The 17538-nt window shown below is 35.7% G+C and overlaps 3 protein-coding genes across 3 annotated transcripts; all 3 read left to right on the top strand.

The window, feature by feature from the left end:
* Nucleotides 1-1557: 1557 nt before the first annotated feature.
* Nucleotides 1558-3289, top strand: LOC125597789 (transcription factor SRM1-like). The gene is made up of 2 exons (XM_048772321.1): nucleotides 1558-2287; nucleotides 2701-3289. Exons 1-2 carry the CDS (start codon nucleotides 1923-1925, stop codon nucleotides 3287-3289), a joined length of 954 nt encoding a protein of 317 aa, XP_048628278.1. The 5' UTR covers nucleotides 1558-1922.
* Nucleotides 3290-6094: 2805 nt separating this feature from the next.
* LOC125597786 (probable manganese-transporting ATPase PDR2) lies at nucleotides 6095-13558 on the top strand. The gene is made up of 22 exons (XM_048772317.1): nucleotides 6095-6341; nucleotides 6510-6800; nucleotides 6889-6981; nucleotides 7247-7449; nucleotides 7578-7650; nucleotides 7746-7918; nucleotides 7999-8173; nucleotides 8471-8575; nucleotides 8662-8772; nucleotides 8860-8946; nucleotides 9024-9206; nucleotides 9323-9373; nucleotides 9453-9578; nucleotides 9874-9953; nucleotides 10477-10585; nucleotides 10668-10796; nucleotides 11033-11098; nucleotides 11203-11274; nucleotides 11503-11654; nucleotides 11809-11920; nucleotides 12014-12130; nucleotides 12254-13558. The coding sequence occupies exons 2-22, from the start codon at nucleotides 6552-6554 to the stop codon at nucleotides 13319-13321; spliced, it is 3534 nt and encodes a 1177-aa protein (XP_048628274.1). The 5' UTR covers nucleotides 6095-6341; nucleotides 6510-6551; the 3' UTR covers nucleotides 13322-13558.
* Nucleotides 13559-14016: 458 nt separating this feature from the next.
* LOC125597787 (protein AMEIOTIC 1 homolog) lies at nucleotides 14017-16845 on the top strand. The gene is made up of 9 exons (XM_048772318.1): nucleotides 14017-14177; nucleotides 14303-14651; nucleotides 14720-15103; nucleotides 15184-15360; nucleotides 15440-15497; nucleotides 15589-15672; nucleotides 15770-16062; nucleotides 16153-16258; nucleotides 16460-16845. Exons 2-9 carry the CDS (start codon nucleotides 14335-14337, stop codon nucleotides 16547-16549), a joined length of 1509 nt encoding a protein of 502 aa, XP_048628275.1. The 5' UTR covers nucleotides 14017-14177; nucleotides 14303-14334; the 3' UTR covers nucleotides 16550-16845.
* The last annotated feature ends 693 nt before the right edge of the window (nucleotides 16846-17538 follow it).

Raw genomic sequence — 17538 nt, forward strand, 5'->3', positions numbered from 1 at the left:
TTTTATAGTAAATATAGAAATGTTACACAATATATGGGATTAAATTTATAAATCAAAGTGATATATTCGAACTACAAAACTTCAAAAAAAGTATACATACAAGTTAATAGTGATATACTTTTATTTTGAGAGGTGTAGGTTTATATCCAAATTAGACTAAATATGAGAGTTGATACCAAATAAAAAATAATAAACATGTTCTTGATATTATGAAAGCACATATTTACTCTTTTTTTAAGTTTTAGTTTTATCCATTTTAAATATTTATGTTCAAAATTTTAATACTAAATTAAATATATTATTCTTTTGTTTAAATTATTAATTCATATCAGTCGAAATATGATACTAAAATAACAGTTAGAAACAAAATATATGAAGATTCCTGCGGCGTAGCGCGGGTTATTATCTAGTTTACCTTATATACCAAAATATTCCAGGTACTTTGAGTATCCGATCAGGTCTTGGGTAGGACGGACCCAAACCAAGACCTGCTAGTCAAAAAAATATCCAATACGTACTTTGCCTTGGACCGAGACCCAAACCAAATATATATTTTCAGGTCGGTTTTAGTTGAATTTTTTGGATATGGATAAAATGTCCAGTCCTAAGAGAGGTTACATAAAAATATTTATAAAAAATCTCAAATAAATTAACTCATAAATTATATAATTGTTAAAAAAAATTGTTGCTTCGAAATAATACAGACTTTGTAACATAATAATGTATAATCTCAAAATTCAAAATTATATCAATTTTATTTATAATCCAAGAGAATTCGCGCTTTTGAAGCGCGGTCAAAATCAAATTTTTATTAATTAAGAAACATAATATATCATACTATATATGTAGTAAAATGCATTGGGTACTTGGAATCCTATGGATGAAGACAACAAACTTAAGTATAATTTAGATTTTGCCTCGTGATGACGTCAAAGATTCGGACTTGTATGCAATTGTTGCTGTCAGTGAACATACTATAGAAAGTCTATAAATTAATATTCGATAAATTAATTAACAAGCTAAATTAATACATTTATTTGGTTCTAAGTTCAGCCGGTTCAAAATAATTTTTAGAAAATTGTATGTAAATATATAGTTCCACTACAATTTATATAAATATAATTTATATAAGTACAAATAAAATATTGCATTATGTGTTTTATATATTCACAAAATATACTCACAGTGAAGTTTATCTGTATTTTTTCTTAACACTTCAATATATTTTGATAATATTAATGAATGTATATGTAAAACTATATTTAAATTCTATGAAACATATTTTGTATACACCAAATAATATAACAAGCATGTATAAAAGTTTATTTCTGAAATTTAATGAATATATATACAAATCAACTATTTTCTTGTTTTATAAAAAAGTCATATTCTAAAATACAGAAATCTAAAAAAATGAAACTTTTTATAAATTAATAACTCTATAAATGAATAAATTTCATATTCCCGATATTATTAATTTATAGAGTTTTTACTGCAATAAGATTTAAAGGCTCTAAGCCTTTTTCTTCATTACTTTTTTATAAATGAAAATATAGATTTGTTTCCAGTATTGTTTACCAGCTGTGATATGATACAATGTATTACCATTATGTACCATATATGATTAGGACTACAAAATATTATGGTTAGGACTAGAAAATAAAAAAAAATTAGGAAAAAACAAAAAAAAAAGTATGTGTTTGTCTATAAAAGTTATAGCTACCTAAGTATAGGTATTTATCATTAACATTGCTTTCTTTCAAATGATATATATATGTTATGATTCTTCTCCATGTAGGTTCAGTAGCTCTTGAAATATCTCAGTTTTGAGGTTTTATCAATGCTAGTTTTGGAGGTTATAGTGTCATTCTCAAGTGTTGGTCTAACATTTTCTTGAAGGTTGTAATAGATTTACTTAGAGAATGATCATATCAGAGAAAACTGGTGGTGGGTTATCATGGAGTAGGGATGATAATATTGCTTTTGAGAGAGCTCTTGTGGTTTATACCGACGAGACAGATAATCGTTGGGAAAAGATTGCTGACTCTGTTCCAGAGAAAACTCTAGCACAAGTTATAGAACATTACAAGAGTTTACTTCATGATGTTATGATGATTGAATCTGGAATTGTACCTCTTCCTGATTATAATGATGTCACGATAGAAACAAATGTTCGAGAAAGAAGCATTGGGGAACGTAGTATCAATCGCAAATGTGAGTATAAGCAAGAAGATGAACCAAAACCAAAGCGACGTAAGGCGGTTCCTTGGACACCGCTTGAACACAGGTTAGTTACTAGTACGACTACTTCTACATCACGATTTTATACAATAATTTAGGTGTATAAAAAAATTATCATAAATTATATGAAAAATAAGAGCTGTTTTTTTTAATTTGAGTGTAAAATATTATGAATTTTCTTACACTGACACACCGACACTTTGCATAATATATAGCTAGGCCCTGCCTGCGGGGTAAACAACATAAGCAGCTGCTTAGGATCCATGGAATGTGTTTAAAAAATTTACACTACAAATTTTCATTATTTTTATATTTTCTATATTGGCTTAGGGCCTTAAGCAAATTTTAAAATATATGGACCGGCGCTGGATATAGCTTAGGTTTTTATATAGTTATGATTTTATAGTTGATATTTTTATAAAATGTTGAATATTATGTTTTTTGTTTTTTTTGGAACAGTCAATTTCTTCTTGGTCTAAAAAAATATGGGAAAGGTGATTGGCGTAGCATTTCACGTCACATAGTATTGACAAGAACACCAACTCAAGTTGCAAGTCACGCACAAAAATACTTCGCACGTCATAGAGCTACGAACAGAAGCAGACAGAGACATAACATTCACGACGTCAACGTTTCGGAAAGCAGTAACATCTCAGCAATGAAAGCACCAATCACATGCCAAGACGCTCAAGCCGCTTCGCAACCATCGGTAGACCATCAAGCATATGAGACACCAGCCATATGGAACACAGAAGCCACTTCACCAACACCACTAGACCATCATGTATTTGGGACACCTACCATATGGAACATGCAAGCCGCTTCGCATCCATCAGTGAATGTTCATGTCTATGGCGCACCCACTATCGGCCAATCAATGGTTGGACGATATGTCTTACCTTATGGAGCTGACATGAATCCCTTTGCGCCACCTTACATGGCTTACGGGGCTCAACACCATTCGACACCTTACTCCCCAGTTCCTAGTGCACCGTTCAACACATGGACAGTTCCAGACAACATGACAAATATACCTACTTCTCGTTAGGTGAGGTTGTATTTTATGTTTGTTTCAGAGGGTGTGATATGTAAAAAAAACTTGACATTCAATTTGGCTTGTCGCTAACGTCAAATTGCTTTGTTTTATGTTTTATGTTTTAAATTTTTAATTGTTTTTTCTATGAAAAATGTGTCATTTCGGAATTATATTTATATATACTATTATTTGTGAAGTGGTTTTTACATTAAAAGTTAGACTGGTTATATCGTTTATATCTTTAAATATAATTAATTCCATTTATTATATTATCAATTATTTATCCTTTTATTTTTTTTTTTTTTTTTTTTTGACAGCAAAGAATTTACAGACTCATGATGACTCTGTAAACCAAATCGGTAACTCCGCATCCATGTGAACGACAAAGGACGATTGTTTCCTAGCACTGCGTGCTAGACTATCTGCCCGAAGATTCGCTGTCCGAGGTACATGAACTATATCAGAGTTGAGGAAACTTCCTTTGAGAAGCTTTATGTCCTCCAAATAGCTTTCGAATGCTGGCCATTCTTCTGGTTCCGAAACCATCTTCACCAATTGAGAACAAATTATTTATCCTTTTATTTTTATTAATTTTGGATAATAAAATAATAAATAATATTTTTTGATAATGCTAATATAGATTTCAATTTCTTTTTATTCAAGTAATATTCATAATCAAATTATCTTTCATATTTTTGGATGATTATTATTATATAAAAACAAAATATATACAATATTATATACATGTATTTTTCATCCGATCTTGTTAAATTGAAAAATATATATTATATATTTGTGTACATATAATACTAAAATTAACATCACTATGTTTAATGTTCTACTGTCCAAAACAGTATAATAAAATGTCACATAATTCTTTTTAAAATTGTCAAACTTAAACAAACCGAACACATCATAATTTTTCTTTCGATGTGTTCTATAAGTGTTGGTTCACATCTATACTATTATTTGCTTTGATTAAATAATCTTGACTCATTATATGGATAAAGCTCAAGCAATGTGTAAACAATGTTAAAAATTTAGATAAAATTATGAGTGATACTAGATCATTTTATCCGTGCTACGCGCAGATTGTGTGTATTATAAAATTTTATAGTATTTTTTATATTTGAAATTTTTACAGTATTTCTCTTATAAATCATATAATTTAAAAGATAATAAAACATGGGATAACTTTAATTTTTTTCATTGTGATTTCTTGAATTGAAGAACTTCACATTATTCTTTATCATTTTGTCTCATATTAGATTTTTGTAACTTTTTCTAGTCAGTTCTTATTTAAAGTGGTGTTAATTATTAACCTGTACACTATTTTAATATATGAAAAATATTATTGTAATAGTATTTGAACATTTTTGATCCAAAACGCTTGTAGTCATCAAATATTAAAAAACAATAACTTGATTTTTCTTTTATTCCAAAATTGTTACTCCTCTTTAACCCATAAAACAAACTGTTTTAATTTAATAGTTTGATTTATTTTTAATTAATTGTATCACTAAAATATTGAGAGTAAATATTCAGTTTTAGCTTGGGGATATAATTTAAGTTATCTTTTAGTCAACATGTTACTATTTATTTTATAACAATTTAGAGTAATTTATTTCATATGTTTGTATATTATTTGAATTTCAAAAACTATCTGATGCACTGACTTTGTGACAATGATTCCTTTACTTTTTTCACTATATCAATTCCATGTAGTTAATAGTAACAGTAATTTGATATAGGTGAATTTTGCAAGATTAAACTCGTAACAACATGGAAATAAAGAGAAGATGGTCTCATTCAAGATTAAAGATGCCAAATGGTTTGTGATTTTTTACAAAAATATATTATAAAAATAATGTTAAAAATATTAGACTATAAAACTTGAATAATGATAGAAATTCAAATTTCTAATATTATTAAATGAAACTTTAGTTTTAATACTTATATTCAAATCACCCATGTTTAATTTCCTATCTTATAATTTACAATACATAATTAAAAATAAAAAAATTATAAAACTATTACGACTGTAAACTAATAGGTTTATATGGCCCATCGATTTGTTTTGTTAACTTGATTTATGATAGATGATAATCTGGAAAAAATTATCTGGTGCATATATGATATCATGTAAACATTCGCGATGACGTGACAATTTGATTGGTGAAAAAAATTTTGTCCTATGTGGCACTTCTAAGAAGCCTTAAAATTAGTAGTTTTTATATAGTAGTGATATTCAGTTGTGTTAAATCTTTAGCTGTAAAGTTATGTCTTTTATTAAAAATTTAATATGTCATAATTGAAGTAATAGAGTTGAATTGTAATGGGCTTTGAATTGATAATATATAATAATAAATATTTATAAGATGACTTTGTCCATATATCCGGGTAAAACATCTAGTTATATTATATTTCAATTGTTTACAAACTCTTTCTTATGTAGTGTTACATTTTTGCGTATTTTATTTAATTTGAAAATTAAATTTGTTTGTAAAAATAAATAATTTTAAAATATAGCTAACATATGTGTTAATTAATATTGCACATTTACAGGTTTTTCTCAGAATTTAAAAATGGTTATACATATATGTATTTTAGTTTATTTTGAAATTTATAAGAAACTTATTTTTTTTTTTTTTGCAAAATTTACTGATAGTAAAAGCCAACGTCAGTTTTAAATATTCTAAAGTTTTTTTCTTTCTGGAATACTATATATGTCTAGTATGAAAACTACTCCAAATTTTTAATCAAAATTTAACATGAAAAAAACTTCAAAATAAATTTAATTAGAAAAACAACTCATAAACTAAAACTAAAACTTCAGAAATAGAAGGGTAAAAATGAAATTAACCGGAAATAAGAGGGTCTGCATAAGTAAATGAAAGAAAAAAAAACGATCCAGTGTGAATCAAACATCTCTTTGGGGGAGGAACCTCAGACGTGAGGCGTGAAGGTGAAGGAGACGAACGAGATTGCGATTCCTTTCCGTTACGCCGTAACTGTAAACCCTAGCTTAGATCCTCCCCGATTCAAGCTCAATCCTAGCTTACAGGTTCGTCTCTCTCTCCCTTCTCCTTAGATCTACTCCAGACTCAACCTTCTCGATTGGTTTCGGATGCTTTGAACGGTTGACACTAGGCAGATTCTTGTAGATTTCTCGATTCCAATTGCGATTCGTGTTGAATTCGATTACTAGTCTGATTCTGTAACGTTTGTGCAGAAGTTTAGATCACTGACGGCGACCTAGAGTTTTCGATTCGAGATGTCGAGCTTTCGCGTGGGAGGGAAGGTAGTGGATAAGGTTGACTTGTGCAGGAAGAAACGTTCGGCGTGGCGTTTGGATGTTTGGCCGTTTGCGATTCTGTACGCCACGTGGTTGACTACGATCGTGCCTAGCATAGACTTCACTGATGCTTTGATCGTGTTTGGTGGCCTTCTTGCTTCTCACATCTTGGTCTTGCTTTTCACTATGTGGTCTGTGGATTTCAAGTGTTTTGTCCAGTTTAGCAAGGTAAACCTCATCACTCTTGTGGATGCTTGTAGATTTTTTCTTGGGTGGAAGGTTTGTGATGGCCTTGTGTTTGTGTATTGATTCGCAGGTTAACAGTATCAGCCAGGCGGATGCGTGTAAAGTCACCCCAGCCAAGTTTTCTGGTTCTAAAGAAGTTGTGCCTCTTCATTTTCGTAGCCAAGTAAGATATTTCAAGATTTTAGATTCAATTGCTAAGCTGCCTGTGCCTCTATAATACTCTCCGTGAATGGTTTGGCTTTTAAACTGGAAATGTAGACTGGTTCATGACTTAATATATGTAAAGTTCAGTGTTTCCCAACAAATCACACACTATATCTCTGCGAAAAAGTAATGAATTTATAACGTGTACTATTTGAATCCTCTTTAGCCTGGAAATGCTCGAGTTTTTCCAGTACTTTTATTTATAAGTCTTTTGATGTTTGCAGATGACTGGTTCGTCTTCCTCAGGAGACACGGAAGAAATATTCTTTGACTTCAGAAAGCAGCGCTTTATGTACTCAAAAGAGTTGGGAGCCTTTTCCAAGCTTCCTTACCCCACAAAGGAAACATTTGGTCATTACCTAAAATGTACTGGCCATGGTACAGAAGCTAAAGTTGCAACAGCCACTGAGAAGTGGGGAAGGAACGTGTAAGTCGACTTACACTTTTCTATACATGTATCTATCACAAGTTCATTTTATGGTTGAGAATTGATGTTTTTTATTGGCAATTTTTTTTCAAAGCGCCGGGTTGATACTTTGTTTCTGTTTCTCGCAGATTTGATTATCCACAACCTACATTCCAGAAGCTATTGAAAGAAAACTGCACGGAACCATTTTTCGTATTTCAGGTGTTGTTTTCTTGATAATGCATGTATCTTACAGTTCTTTTTTTTTCTTCCACGGCTCTGTTGCTCTAAGTACTGCGTTTCTTCCTATTTTTCAGGTTTTCTGCGTGGGTCTTTGGTGCTTGGATGAATTCTGGTATTACAGTGTGTTCACACTATTCATGCTTCTCATGTTCGAGTCAACAATGGCAAAAAGCCGCTTGAAGACATTAACCGACCTAAGACGTGTTAGGGTGGACAGTCAGACTGTGATGGTGTATCGATGCGGGAGGTTTGTGATTGAATAACACGCAAGTTTTCCTTAAAGATCGTTTCGGTATTACTGCTGTGTCTGAAAAAGTCAAATTTTAGGTGGGCGAAGCTCTTAGGTACTGATCTGCTGCCAGGAGATGTTGTGTCCATTGGGAGGCCGTCTGCTCACACTGGAGGAGAGGACAAGACAGTACCAGCCGACATGCTTTTGCTTGTAGGAAGTGCTATTGTAAATGAAGCCATTTTGACTGGCGAGTCAACTCCCCAGTGGAAGGTACTTTCTTTCCTCAACCTCATTTTCGTTTGTTGGCTTCTTTTCCAAATTATTACTCTCTGGATATTGGATTTGAAGAGTTCAGAATTGTAACAGTGCACAAATGATAAATTTGGTCCATCTTATTTGCTATTTCTCATTAGCAGCTTCTCTTGCAATACGTGTGATAGTTTCTAGCACCTTGTTTGAAACTTTGAATCGTCATTATTAACTAGCGAGCAATACTTACTTCACAATAGGTATCCTTGTATAATATGGTCCATATGTTTTGCTGATATTGTATGATGGATATTATAGGTTGCAATTGCTGGCGAAGGATCTGATAAGAAGTTATCGATCAAGAGGGATAAAAATCATGTTTTATTTGGCGGGACCAAGATCTTACAACATTCACCTGACAAGGTAATTCCGTATCAACAATTTCAACCATTTATTCTTCAGTGCTTGCTACTAATCCGTGTTTCATACTATTTAATGTTTGGGGTCAGACATTCCCTCTGAAAACCCCTGATGGTGGCTGTCTAGCTGTTGTTCTCCGAACTGGATTTGAGACAAGCCAAGGAAAGCTAATGCGGACAATTTTATTTTCTACAGAGAGGGTATGGGATCTTTCCGATGTTTGTTGTTTCATTTGCACCATGTTAAGAATTTTTTTTTGTTCTGATCCTTTTGGTAAAAAAACTCAGGTTACTGCAAACAGCTGGGAGAGTGGTCTGTTCATATTATTTCTAGTTGTATTTGCCGTGATTGCTGCGGGCTATGTTCTTGTAAAGGTACGGTAATATTTGTTTCAGGTTCTTATTCAAATAATATGTCTATGTATACTAGTTATGAGGAATCTACTTTGCAGGGTCTCGAGGATCCTACAAGGAGCAAATATAAGCTCTTGCTAGGCTGTTCAATTATCATCACCTCAGTTATCCCGCCAGAATTGCCTATGGAATTATCCATTGCTGTCAACACGTCATTACTTGCTCTTGCACGTCGTGGGATCTTTTGCACAGAGCCTTTTAGGATTCCTTTTGCGGGGAAGGTAGTATCTGTTATACCTTATTTTGCTATTCGATTAAGAACTCTTTATCTTGAGCGAGCGGCAACCTGCAAGGAATTAGTTGTCTTATTAGTGTTACCCTTTCTCTTTAATGACAGGTCGATTTGTGCTGTTTTGATAAGACTGGTACACTCACGTCAGATGACATGGTAAGTTGAAGTGAAGCTCTGGGTATATGCTTGCTTGATTTTGTTTATGGCAAACTCATTTTTATTTGCTGCTACATAGGAATTTCGAGGAGTTGGGGGCTTGGCTGATGGTGAAGAAGCAGAGACTGATATGAGCAAGGTTCCCGTACGCACATTAGAGATTCTGGCGTCGTGTCATGCTTTAGTCTTTGTAGACAACAAGCTGGTATGAGCAACTCAATTTCTTTTCTGTTTTTGGCCTACTGCAATTCAATTTTCTGCTATAAGTTTTGCTTATGTTCCTGTTCCATGCACACATGTTTTTTTTCAATCCAACAATGAATTCCATGTTACTTTTTACTTTAGAAAGTTTGAACTAAATGTAATAGTAGAGTACGCATGTTGTACATGATACTTTTACTTATGGTCATCTTTCTGAAACCGCTTATGCTTTGCTTTTGCATCATTAGTCATCATTACGAAATCTATCATGTTTTACTCTGTTTTTTCAATACTTGCAGGTTGGTGATCCTCTTGAGAAGGCTGCACTTAAAGGAATTGACTGGAGTTACAAATCTGATGAAAAGGCCTTGCCAAAAAGGTAACTATTGTCATTTTTATTAATCTCGTATTCTATTGTTCTCATACTTTGTCTACGGTGCCTACTTACACTGTGGTTACCGTGCATAGATTTGAGATGAGAGGCTAATATAAGGATGCGTACTACATTAGATATAATGGTTTCTTCTTTGTTCATGGTTTTATGTTCTATTGACGGATATTCAGGCATTCTGACTGGACAGCGTAAATTAAAAAAAAATGATGTCTACCTGTGAAGCAGTTGACTAGGGAATACGGGAACTAAAGTACACATAGAAAATGTTAGCTGATAGTATTACATTACCTGAGATAATGCGGTAGGCTCTGCTTCAATATTTTTCACATTCTGCGTCTCGGAATCTTGCGTACCTATCACTTTCTTTGAAGCTATTATCATATACACCTTAATGGTTTCGCCCTAAGTATGATAATCTCTAGTTCTGTTTAATCTTGAAATCTGTTTAAAGAGCCGTGTGCACATATGAAGAAGATTGATTCTCATTGTTCTATGTTATCCGCTGCAGAGGAAATGGCAACTCGGTGCAGATTATGCAGAGATACCATTTTGCTTCGCATCTGAAGAGAATGTCAGTTATCGTTTGTATTCAGCAGGAATATTTTGTATTTGTGAAGGTCTGCTTGATAAATTATTTTCGTTGGCTAAATTTTATCAGTAAATCCAGATCTAAATGTTGAATGCTTGTTAACTTATCAGGGTGCACCAGAGACCATCCAAGATAGACTTGTGGATGTGCCAGCAGCATATATGGAAACATATAAGAGATACACACGCCAAGGATCTCGAGTTCTGGCCCTTGCATTTAAACGACTTCCTGATATGACGGTAGTTACGCATGCTCTAACTTCACTGATATGCTTTACAGACGTAGAGAATAGAAGTCCACTATGTCAGAAGTCTTACTTTCTTAGGTCTTATGGTGAAATAGTTAGTTATCTGTTTGTTCTTAGTTCTTACGTACTTAACAATATTAACATCCAGCTTCTTTTAGCTCCGGACTATGCAAGCCTCTGCTGATCAGCTTTTAAGATTTACCTAACGTGTATTGTAATGTTGACCAGGCCAGTGAAGTTAGAGACATGGACCGAGATGCTGTTGAGAATGACCTTACTTTTGCTGGGTTTGCGGTAATGGCATTTTACTCTTATGAAGCTTTACTTTCTTCATTTTTGTAAATTGTAAAATGGTCTGGTATCGAAATTGTTTCCTAATGGTTTATAATGCATCACAGGTCTTCAATTGCCCCATTAGATCAGATTCAGCTACCGTTCTGTTAGAGTTGAAGAATTCATCTCATGATTTGGTAATTTACTGTGTTCTCATTATGCAAACAGACTCGTGTATTAGTTGGCCTCTTTTTTTCCACTCAGTACAAATTGCCTGCAAAGCAGCTATCTCAGAATCAGTTCAAATGATATAAATGACTATTGAGTTTGAGTTTCAGTTGATATGTCTTTTTCTTGCACAGGTGCTCATTCTTTCTTTAATAATTAGATACACGGGATGCCTTATCCTACTTTCATGATTTCAGGTGATGATTACTGGTGATCAGGCATTGACAGCTTGTCATGTTGCAAGCAAAGTGCACATTGTATCAAACCCAGTCTTAATTCTTAGCCAGTCAAGGCCTGGAGCTGAATATAAGTGGATGTCACCTGATGAGAAGGAGATCATACCCTACAGGTGCAGTCAAATTTAATCACATTTACTGTAGAACTAATGCAAATTCGTATCCTCATCTTGTACAAGGCAGTATATGTTGTGACACTAGTCTCCATGGTCTTTTTTTTTCTTCTTGCTTCTGACTGAGATAGGATGACATGATTTTTGTTTACAGTGACAAAGAGATCGAAACCCTTGCTGAAACGCATGATTTATGCATTGGAGGAGACAGCATTGAAATGCTACAGGCTACATCGGCTACTGTGAGAGTCATTCCATTTGTTAAAGTAAGCATATCTTGTAATCTTAATCACTTGATTTATTATTTCTAAATACCTATAAGTAATAGAGTCTGACTCCTTACCATTTCTCCTTTCCAGGTTTTTGCGAGAGTTGCTCCACAGCAGAAGGAGCTAATCTTAACCACCTTTAAAGCGGTAGGAAGGGGAACTCTGATGTGTGGGGACGGGACAAATGACGTTGGAGCATTGAAGCAGGTAACGCATATAGAAATTCATTTGGAAGATTGAGGTTTAGCTTTTTAGATGTCAGGCGAATGATTCATATGCTTTATTCTCTTTCTTTCTTTATTTTGATTGTATTTTTGTTCACAATTCTAGGCCCATGTTGGAGTTGCCTTACTGAATACTGTCACTCCCTCGGAATCGTCTAAAGATGATCCAAAGTCGAAGTCAAAAAAGCCCAAACAACCATCAGAACCAGCTAGTAAAACCGCAATTCAGAATGGAGAAGGATCATCAAAGGCAAAGGCCCCACCCCAAAACCGCCACTTAACTGCTGCGGAATTGCAGAGACAAAAGTTAAAGAAGATGATGGATGAACTAAACAGTGATGAAGGTGATGGCCGGTCAGCTCCCGTGGTAAAACTCGGGGATGCATCAATGGCATCTCCCTTCACAGCTAAACACGCGTCGGTCGCCCCAGTGACGGACATAATCCGACAGGGCCGTAGTACACTTGTGACGACTCTTCAGATGTTCAAAATTCTCGGTCTCAACTGTCTCGCCACAGCTTACGTCCTAAGTGTTATGTACTTGGACGGTGTGAAGCTCGGTGATGTCCAGGCAACAATCAGCGGCGTCTTAACAGCTGCGTTTTTCCTCTTCATATCCCATGCTCGACCGCTTCAAACCCTCTCTGCAGAGCGACCACACCCGAGTGTCTTCTCCGTGTACCTCTTCCTCTCTCTCCTTGGACAGTTCGCTGTCCACATAACCTTCTTGATCTACTCCGTGAAGGAAGCTGAGAAACACATGCCCGAGGAATGCATCGAACCAGACGCCACGTTCCATCCTAACCTGGTGAACACGGTGTCGTACATGGTGAGCATGATGCTTCAGGTGGCGACTTTCGCTGTGAACTACATGGGACACCCCTTTAACCAGAGTATCAGAGAAAACAAACCTTTCTTCTACGCGCTCATCGCTGGAGCAGGGTTCTTCACCGTGATTGCATCTGATCTCTTCAGGGACTTAAACGATTCGCTGAAGCTGGTGCCTCTGCCTGAAGGTATGAGGGATAAGCTTCTCCTCTGGGCTTTGCTAATGTTCGTCATCTGCTACTCGTGGGAGAGGTTGCTCAGGTGGGCTTTCCCTGGTAAGATTCCTTCGTGGAAGCATAAGCAGAGAAGTGTCACTGCGAATCTGGAGAAGAAGAAGAAGGTATAAAAAGAAGAGCCAGACAGGGTTATAGGTTCAGGTAAAACAATCAATACAATTTTAACTCGAGAGATGTTGGGTTTTGGGATCTTGTTTCTGCTGAAGCTTTGAGGACATGAGCATAGGTCTCTCTGGTTAAGACATTTTGTTCTCATTTCTTAACTTTTTTTTTGGTTACTCTCTAAGAAGAAGCACACATTTCTCAAATACTTGAACTAAAATGTAAGGGGTTTACATTAGTCTCTACCTCTTGTTCCTTGCTTCCATTTTATTTCGTTTCTCAGTTCTGTTTAGAGGATCTGAAAACTTGTATGCCTGTTTTCGAAACATTAAATCAGACTTGAGACCTGTTACTCTGCTAGACTAATAAATTGAAACCAGTCAAAACGATTAGTGTCTAACGTTCTGATTTCGCCTTATTATATAAGCGTGAGTAATACTGTGGCTTCGAATGGTGACGAAACGCCTGCAACCGCTCCGCTGTGAGTACTATATATTTTTGTTACTATTACAACTGCTTGTCTCGCAGTTGTCACGCACGTCTCTGAATGGTGCCCGTGTGTGAAGGTGCACGTTTGCTAGACTGTCTGGTTCACTATACCTTTGGGTGCTAAACCGTCTGGTTCTGTTAGACCAACGACACTATTCTCACTTCCTAGTGGTAAAAAACCACTACGAAAAAAAATTAAAATTTTATTATACCAATAACGGCGGCAAATACTGAAAAGGGAGAAGCAGATAAGTATTTTTTAGGGATTTTAGCGGTTTTAGGGCTCTCCTCAACAACCACTATCGACAGCTATTGTTTTCAATTTCCTCTACTTTGTCTGGTTCGTTCGTCTCTCCCACCTCCTCGATCCTAAAGGTGCCGCCTCTCTCATCTCAAAATCTCTCGATTTAAGCCTTCTCTGTTTTCAATTTTAGATCGCGATTATTCCATCTGCATCATTTAGGTATCACTTGACTCTTTCCCTCTTTATTTACTTGTAGCTTGAAATGTGAATCGCTAGAGCCTATGTAAGATGTCTGAGAAGAAGCTTCGTCCCATCAAGCTGAATCGTTATACCATGATGGGAGAAGATAACAGCTCCTCTAGGAACGCCTTGGTCAAAGTCAAGTTAGAGAAGGACAAGCACGTGTCCTCAGGCTCCTCCAGCAAAGCCATTGTCACAGTCAAGCTAGAGAAGGAAGAAGAAGAAGAGGGCTTTCATCATGTAACTAGAAGCGTCCTGAAAAGAAAACAACTCTCTCAATCACTAGATAACAACTCTCTCGTTGCAGTCAAGAGTGAAAACTACACCTTCGAGAAACAGAGAACCACTCGTTGGAGTACTAATAGGTAACAAAAGACGTCGCCTTTAACATCATTCACACTTACCCTTTATATAAAGTCGAGACCTTTTGTAGGGTTGATTCCGCGGAGCAAGCAATGGAGGATGTTCTAAAAGAGGTAGGTGCTTCTTTCGAGAAACCTATCTCACGAGGCGAGTTAAGAGCCATAGCTCGAAAGAGAATCGGTGATACTGGGCTGTTGGATCATTTGCTGAGGCATATCGATGGGAATGTGACACCTGGTGGTGCTGATAGGTTTAGGAGGTGTTACAATACCGAAGGAGCCATGCAGTATTGGCTAGAGAGTGCTGATTTGCTTAAGGTGAAATGTGAGTCTGGTGTTCCTGATCCTAACTGGGTTCCTCCTCCTTGGTGGAAGCTTCAGGGTGTGATTAAACTTGAGCCTGGGGATTGTGAACCGTCCTTTAATCTTAAGGAAGCAATTGATCAAATGAAGAGGTACTAATGGTTGCAATGTTTGTTGTGTTTTGAAGTTGAGATGTGTTTTGAAATGACGTTTTCTTTGTGGGGGTGTGCAGTGATATTAAGGAGCTTGTGGCTGATGTGGCTCACATTAAGCGTGAATCTGGAGTTCCTGATACTGATTTGATTCCTTTATCTCAATGGAAGATTAAGAGATCAGCGCATGAGTCTCCTTTATCTCAATCTTCTGCTGTCTCTTCAAAGCTTAGGGAAGAGATTGATAAAATGAAGAGGTATTATGCTTTCAATATTTTCTTTGTTTGAAGTCAAGGAGGTGTACTTGTAATCTTATTTTCTTTGCTTCTAATGCAGTGATATCAAGAACCTTGTATCCAAGCCAAAGTTACCAGATCATGCTGATGCAAATGAGGTGACCTTTTGAGATTCATTTTTGCTTGTTTGCTTAAGGAATGTGTGAAGTTAGAGACGCAAAACTGTTCTGTTTGCATTTTTTTTTCTAGAAACGATTCACGGAATGTATGAAGTGGAAGGTAGAGACTGATAAGAAAATTGCAGAGATCTCAACTTCACTGACTTCAACACAGGTTCAGACCCAAAACAAGTAAACAGTATTTGTTTGAATCTTCTTGCCTAGGGATGTTTTAACTTAGTGAAGCTTTTGTCTACTTTCTTCGGTTGCAGAGCATGGTTAAGGAACTAACTTCATGGAAAGATAAAGTAGAACATCAGCTGGTGGGAATTTCAAGCTCGCAGAACAATCTGCAGGCAAATGGGAGCAAATCTCCTCATAATTGGGAACATCTATTGCATAGTACCAACTTGGATGACTTCACAGTGAATGGTTTTGATCCATGGGATGTTGAAGCTGACCTTACCGATGTTCTTCCACCAAATGCTCGCAAAAGCTCTTTCCAAGATCATATGTGGTTTGAGGAACAGTTAGTGCTCAACTCCGAGATGCAAAGGACGGAGAGGTTAGAACTGTTGCTTTGTTTCTAGGTTAGGCTTTATGGTTTTATATGGTTGTTTAATGTTTTTGCTTCCTTGTTTATCTGTATGACCAGAGGTGATTCCAGAAGCTCCAATCAAGACAAAGCAGAGTTGACTCCAGGTTCTTCAGTGACTGCAGGTCCAAGATCAGATATTGACGACCCAACTATTCTGTCTCAGGTAACAAATTAGAAACATTGATTTGGATAATTATTTTAGGAAAATCTGATAGCCTAGATGTCAACCACCCTCCCATCTTCTTACAGCCTTTGCTTCATTCACTACTACACATTGATTTAGTTTACATGCAATTTTCCCAATGCTTCACATGATGTGAAGGAGTCATGATTTGAGAATCTGATCATGTGTTTTTTGTTTCAGGAAACATTGAAAGAGTTGGTGAGCTGGAAAGCCAAAGCGGAGCAGCAGTTAATGGAAATGTCAGACGCTGTCCGTGCTCTTCAGGGATAGAGAGTCAATCACACTAGGCCACATGAATGATAGATTCACCTACATAGAATCCCTTTGGAGACTTCTTGTACAGGGTTTCTGCGATAACTTGAACAAAGTAAAAAGGAAACACTGAGCTAGAGATTAGTAGGTTTCTGGAAAGTTTGAGGAACAGGTAGAAGAAGTGATCCTCTTTATCTAAATGTGTTAATTGAAGTTAGAGACAAGGCTTTAATAGTAGTTGTTGCTGTATATTCTCTCTGACTACTCTTATTCAACAAGGAAGGTTTTGAGTAATCATTTTTTCTTTCTCATCATCTTTCTGCTATCTGATTAACTTAAGTTTGAATTAGTATCTGCTAATTGATCAAAATAGGTACTAATCCCTTTCGTGTTCTCTCATATCATATGAAGATAAAAAGCAGCTTAGTCTAAGACAATAAGCAGCTTAATGACCTCCTCCAAAATAGAAGTTTCCATTAAAATGTTAAAACTTAAAAGCATAGAGAGAGAGTTTCACAAAACATGACTCAAGAAACCATTCTTATTTTTTATTTATTCATTAGTCTTCCAAAATCTAAAAGTTGATTGGAAAGATATTGTTTAACCAGAACCGGGGGGGTTTGTGGTTTAAATTGACAATAATAATAGTGGGCCTAATTAGGCCTAAAGCCCACTTAAAACCTTTAAAGCGGCGTCATTAGACTATAAACGACGTCGTAAGGCTAATAAAGAGCTTAAACTCAAAATCTCCCAGCAAGTTCAGTTCCATTTTCTTCAATCCACGACGAATCACGCGATCGATTGATTCTTCCTCCTCCTCCTCTTCGACTCCATATCCCTCAGGTATATCGATATCTCAAGCACGATATACTTTCTCTATTTCTCGGAATGTCCTTGCTCGAAGTAAACTTCCAAATTCTAGAGCTCCTTTGTGGCTATGTTTAATATTTTGATTCGTGGCTATGTTTAATAGCAATAAAGATAACTCCTTTGTGGTTTTGTGCAAT

Source organism: Brassica napus, unplaced genomic scaffold (assembly GCF_020379485.1).
Source record: "Brassica napus cultivar Da-Ae unplaced genomic scaffold, Da-Ae ScsIHWf_1541;HRSCAF=2142, whole genome shotgun sequence".
Taxonomy (NCBI): Eukaryota; Viridiplantae; Streptophyta; class Magnoliopsida; order Brassicales; family Brassicaceae; genus Brassica; species Brassica napus.

What these genes read in the sequence shown, in the direction of transcription:
- LOC125597787 (XM_048772318.1), top strand. Translation starts at nt 14,335, where the DNA reads ATGTCTGAGAAGAAGCTTCGTCCCATCAAGCTGAATCGTTATACCATG. An exon ending in ACTCGTTGGAGTACTAATAG is followed by an intron (nt 14,652 to 14,719) that starts GTAACAAAAGAC and finishes GACCTTTTGTAG; the next exon opens with GGTTGATTCCGCGGAGCAAG. An exon ending in ATCATGCTGATGCAAATGAG is followed by an intron (nt 15,498 to 15,588) that starts GTGACCTTTTGA and finishes TTTTTTTTCTAG; the next exon opens with AAACGATTCACGGAATGTAT.
- LOC125597786 (XM_048772317.1), top strand. Translation starts at nt 6,552, where the DNA reads ATGTCGAGCTTTCGCGTGGGAGGGAAGGTAGTGGATAAGGTTGACTTG. An exon ending in TCTTTGTAGACAACAAGCTG is followed by an intron (nt 9,579 to 9,873) that starts GTATGAGCAACT and finishes CAATACTTGCAG; the next exon opens with GTTGGTGATCCTCTTGAGAA. An exon ending in AGAATTCATCTCATGATTTG is followed by an intron (nt 11,275 to 11,502) that starts GTAATTTACTGT and finishes TCATGATTTCAG; the next exon opens with GTGATGATTACTGGTGATCA.
- LOC125597789 (XM_048772321.1), top strand. Translation starts at nt 1,923, where the DNA reads ATGATCATATCAGAGAAAACTGGTGGTGGGTTATCATGGAGTAGGGAT. An exon ending in TGGACACCGCTTGAACACAG is followed by an intron (nt 2,288 to 2,700) that starts GTTAGTTACTAG and finishes TTTTTGGAACAG; the next exon opens with TCAATTTCTTCTTGGTCTAA.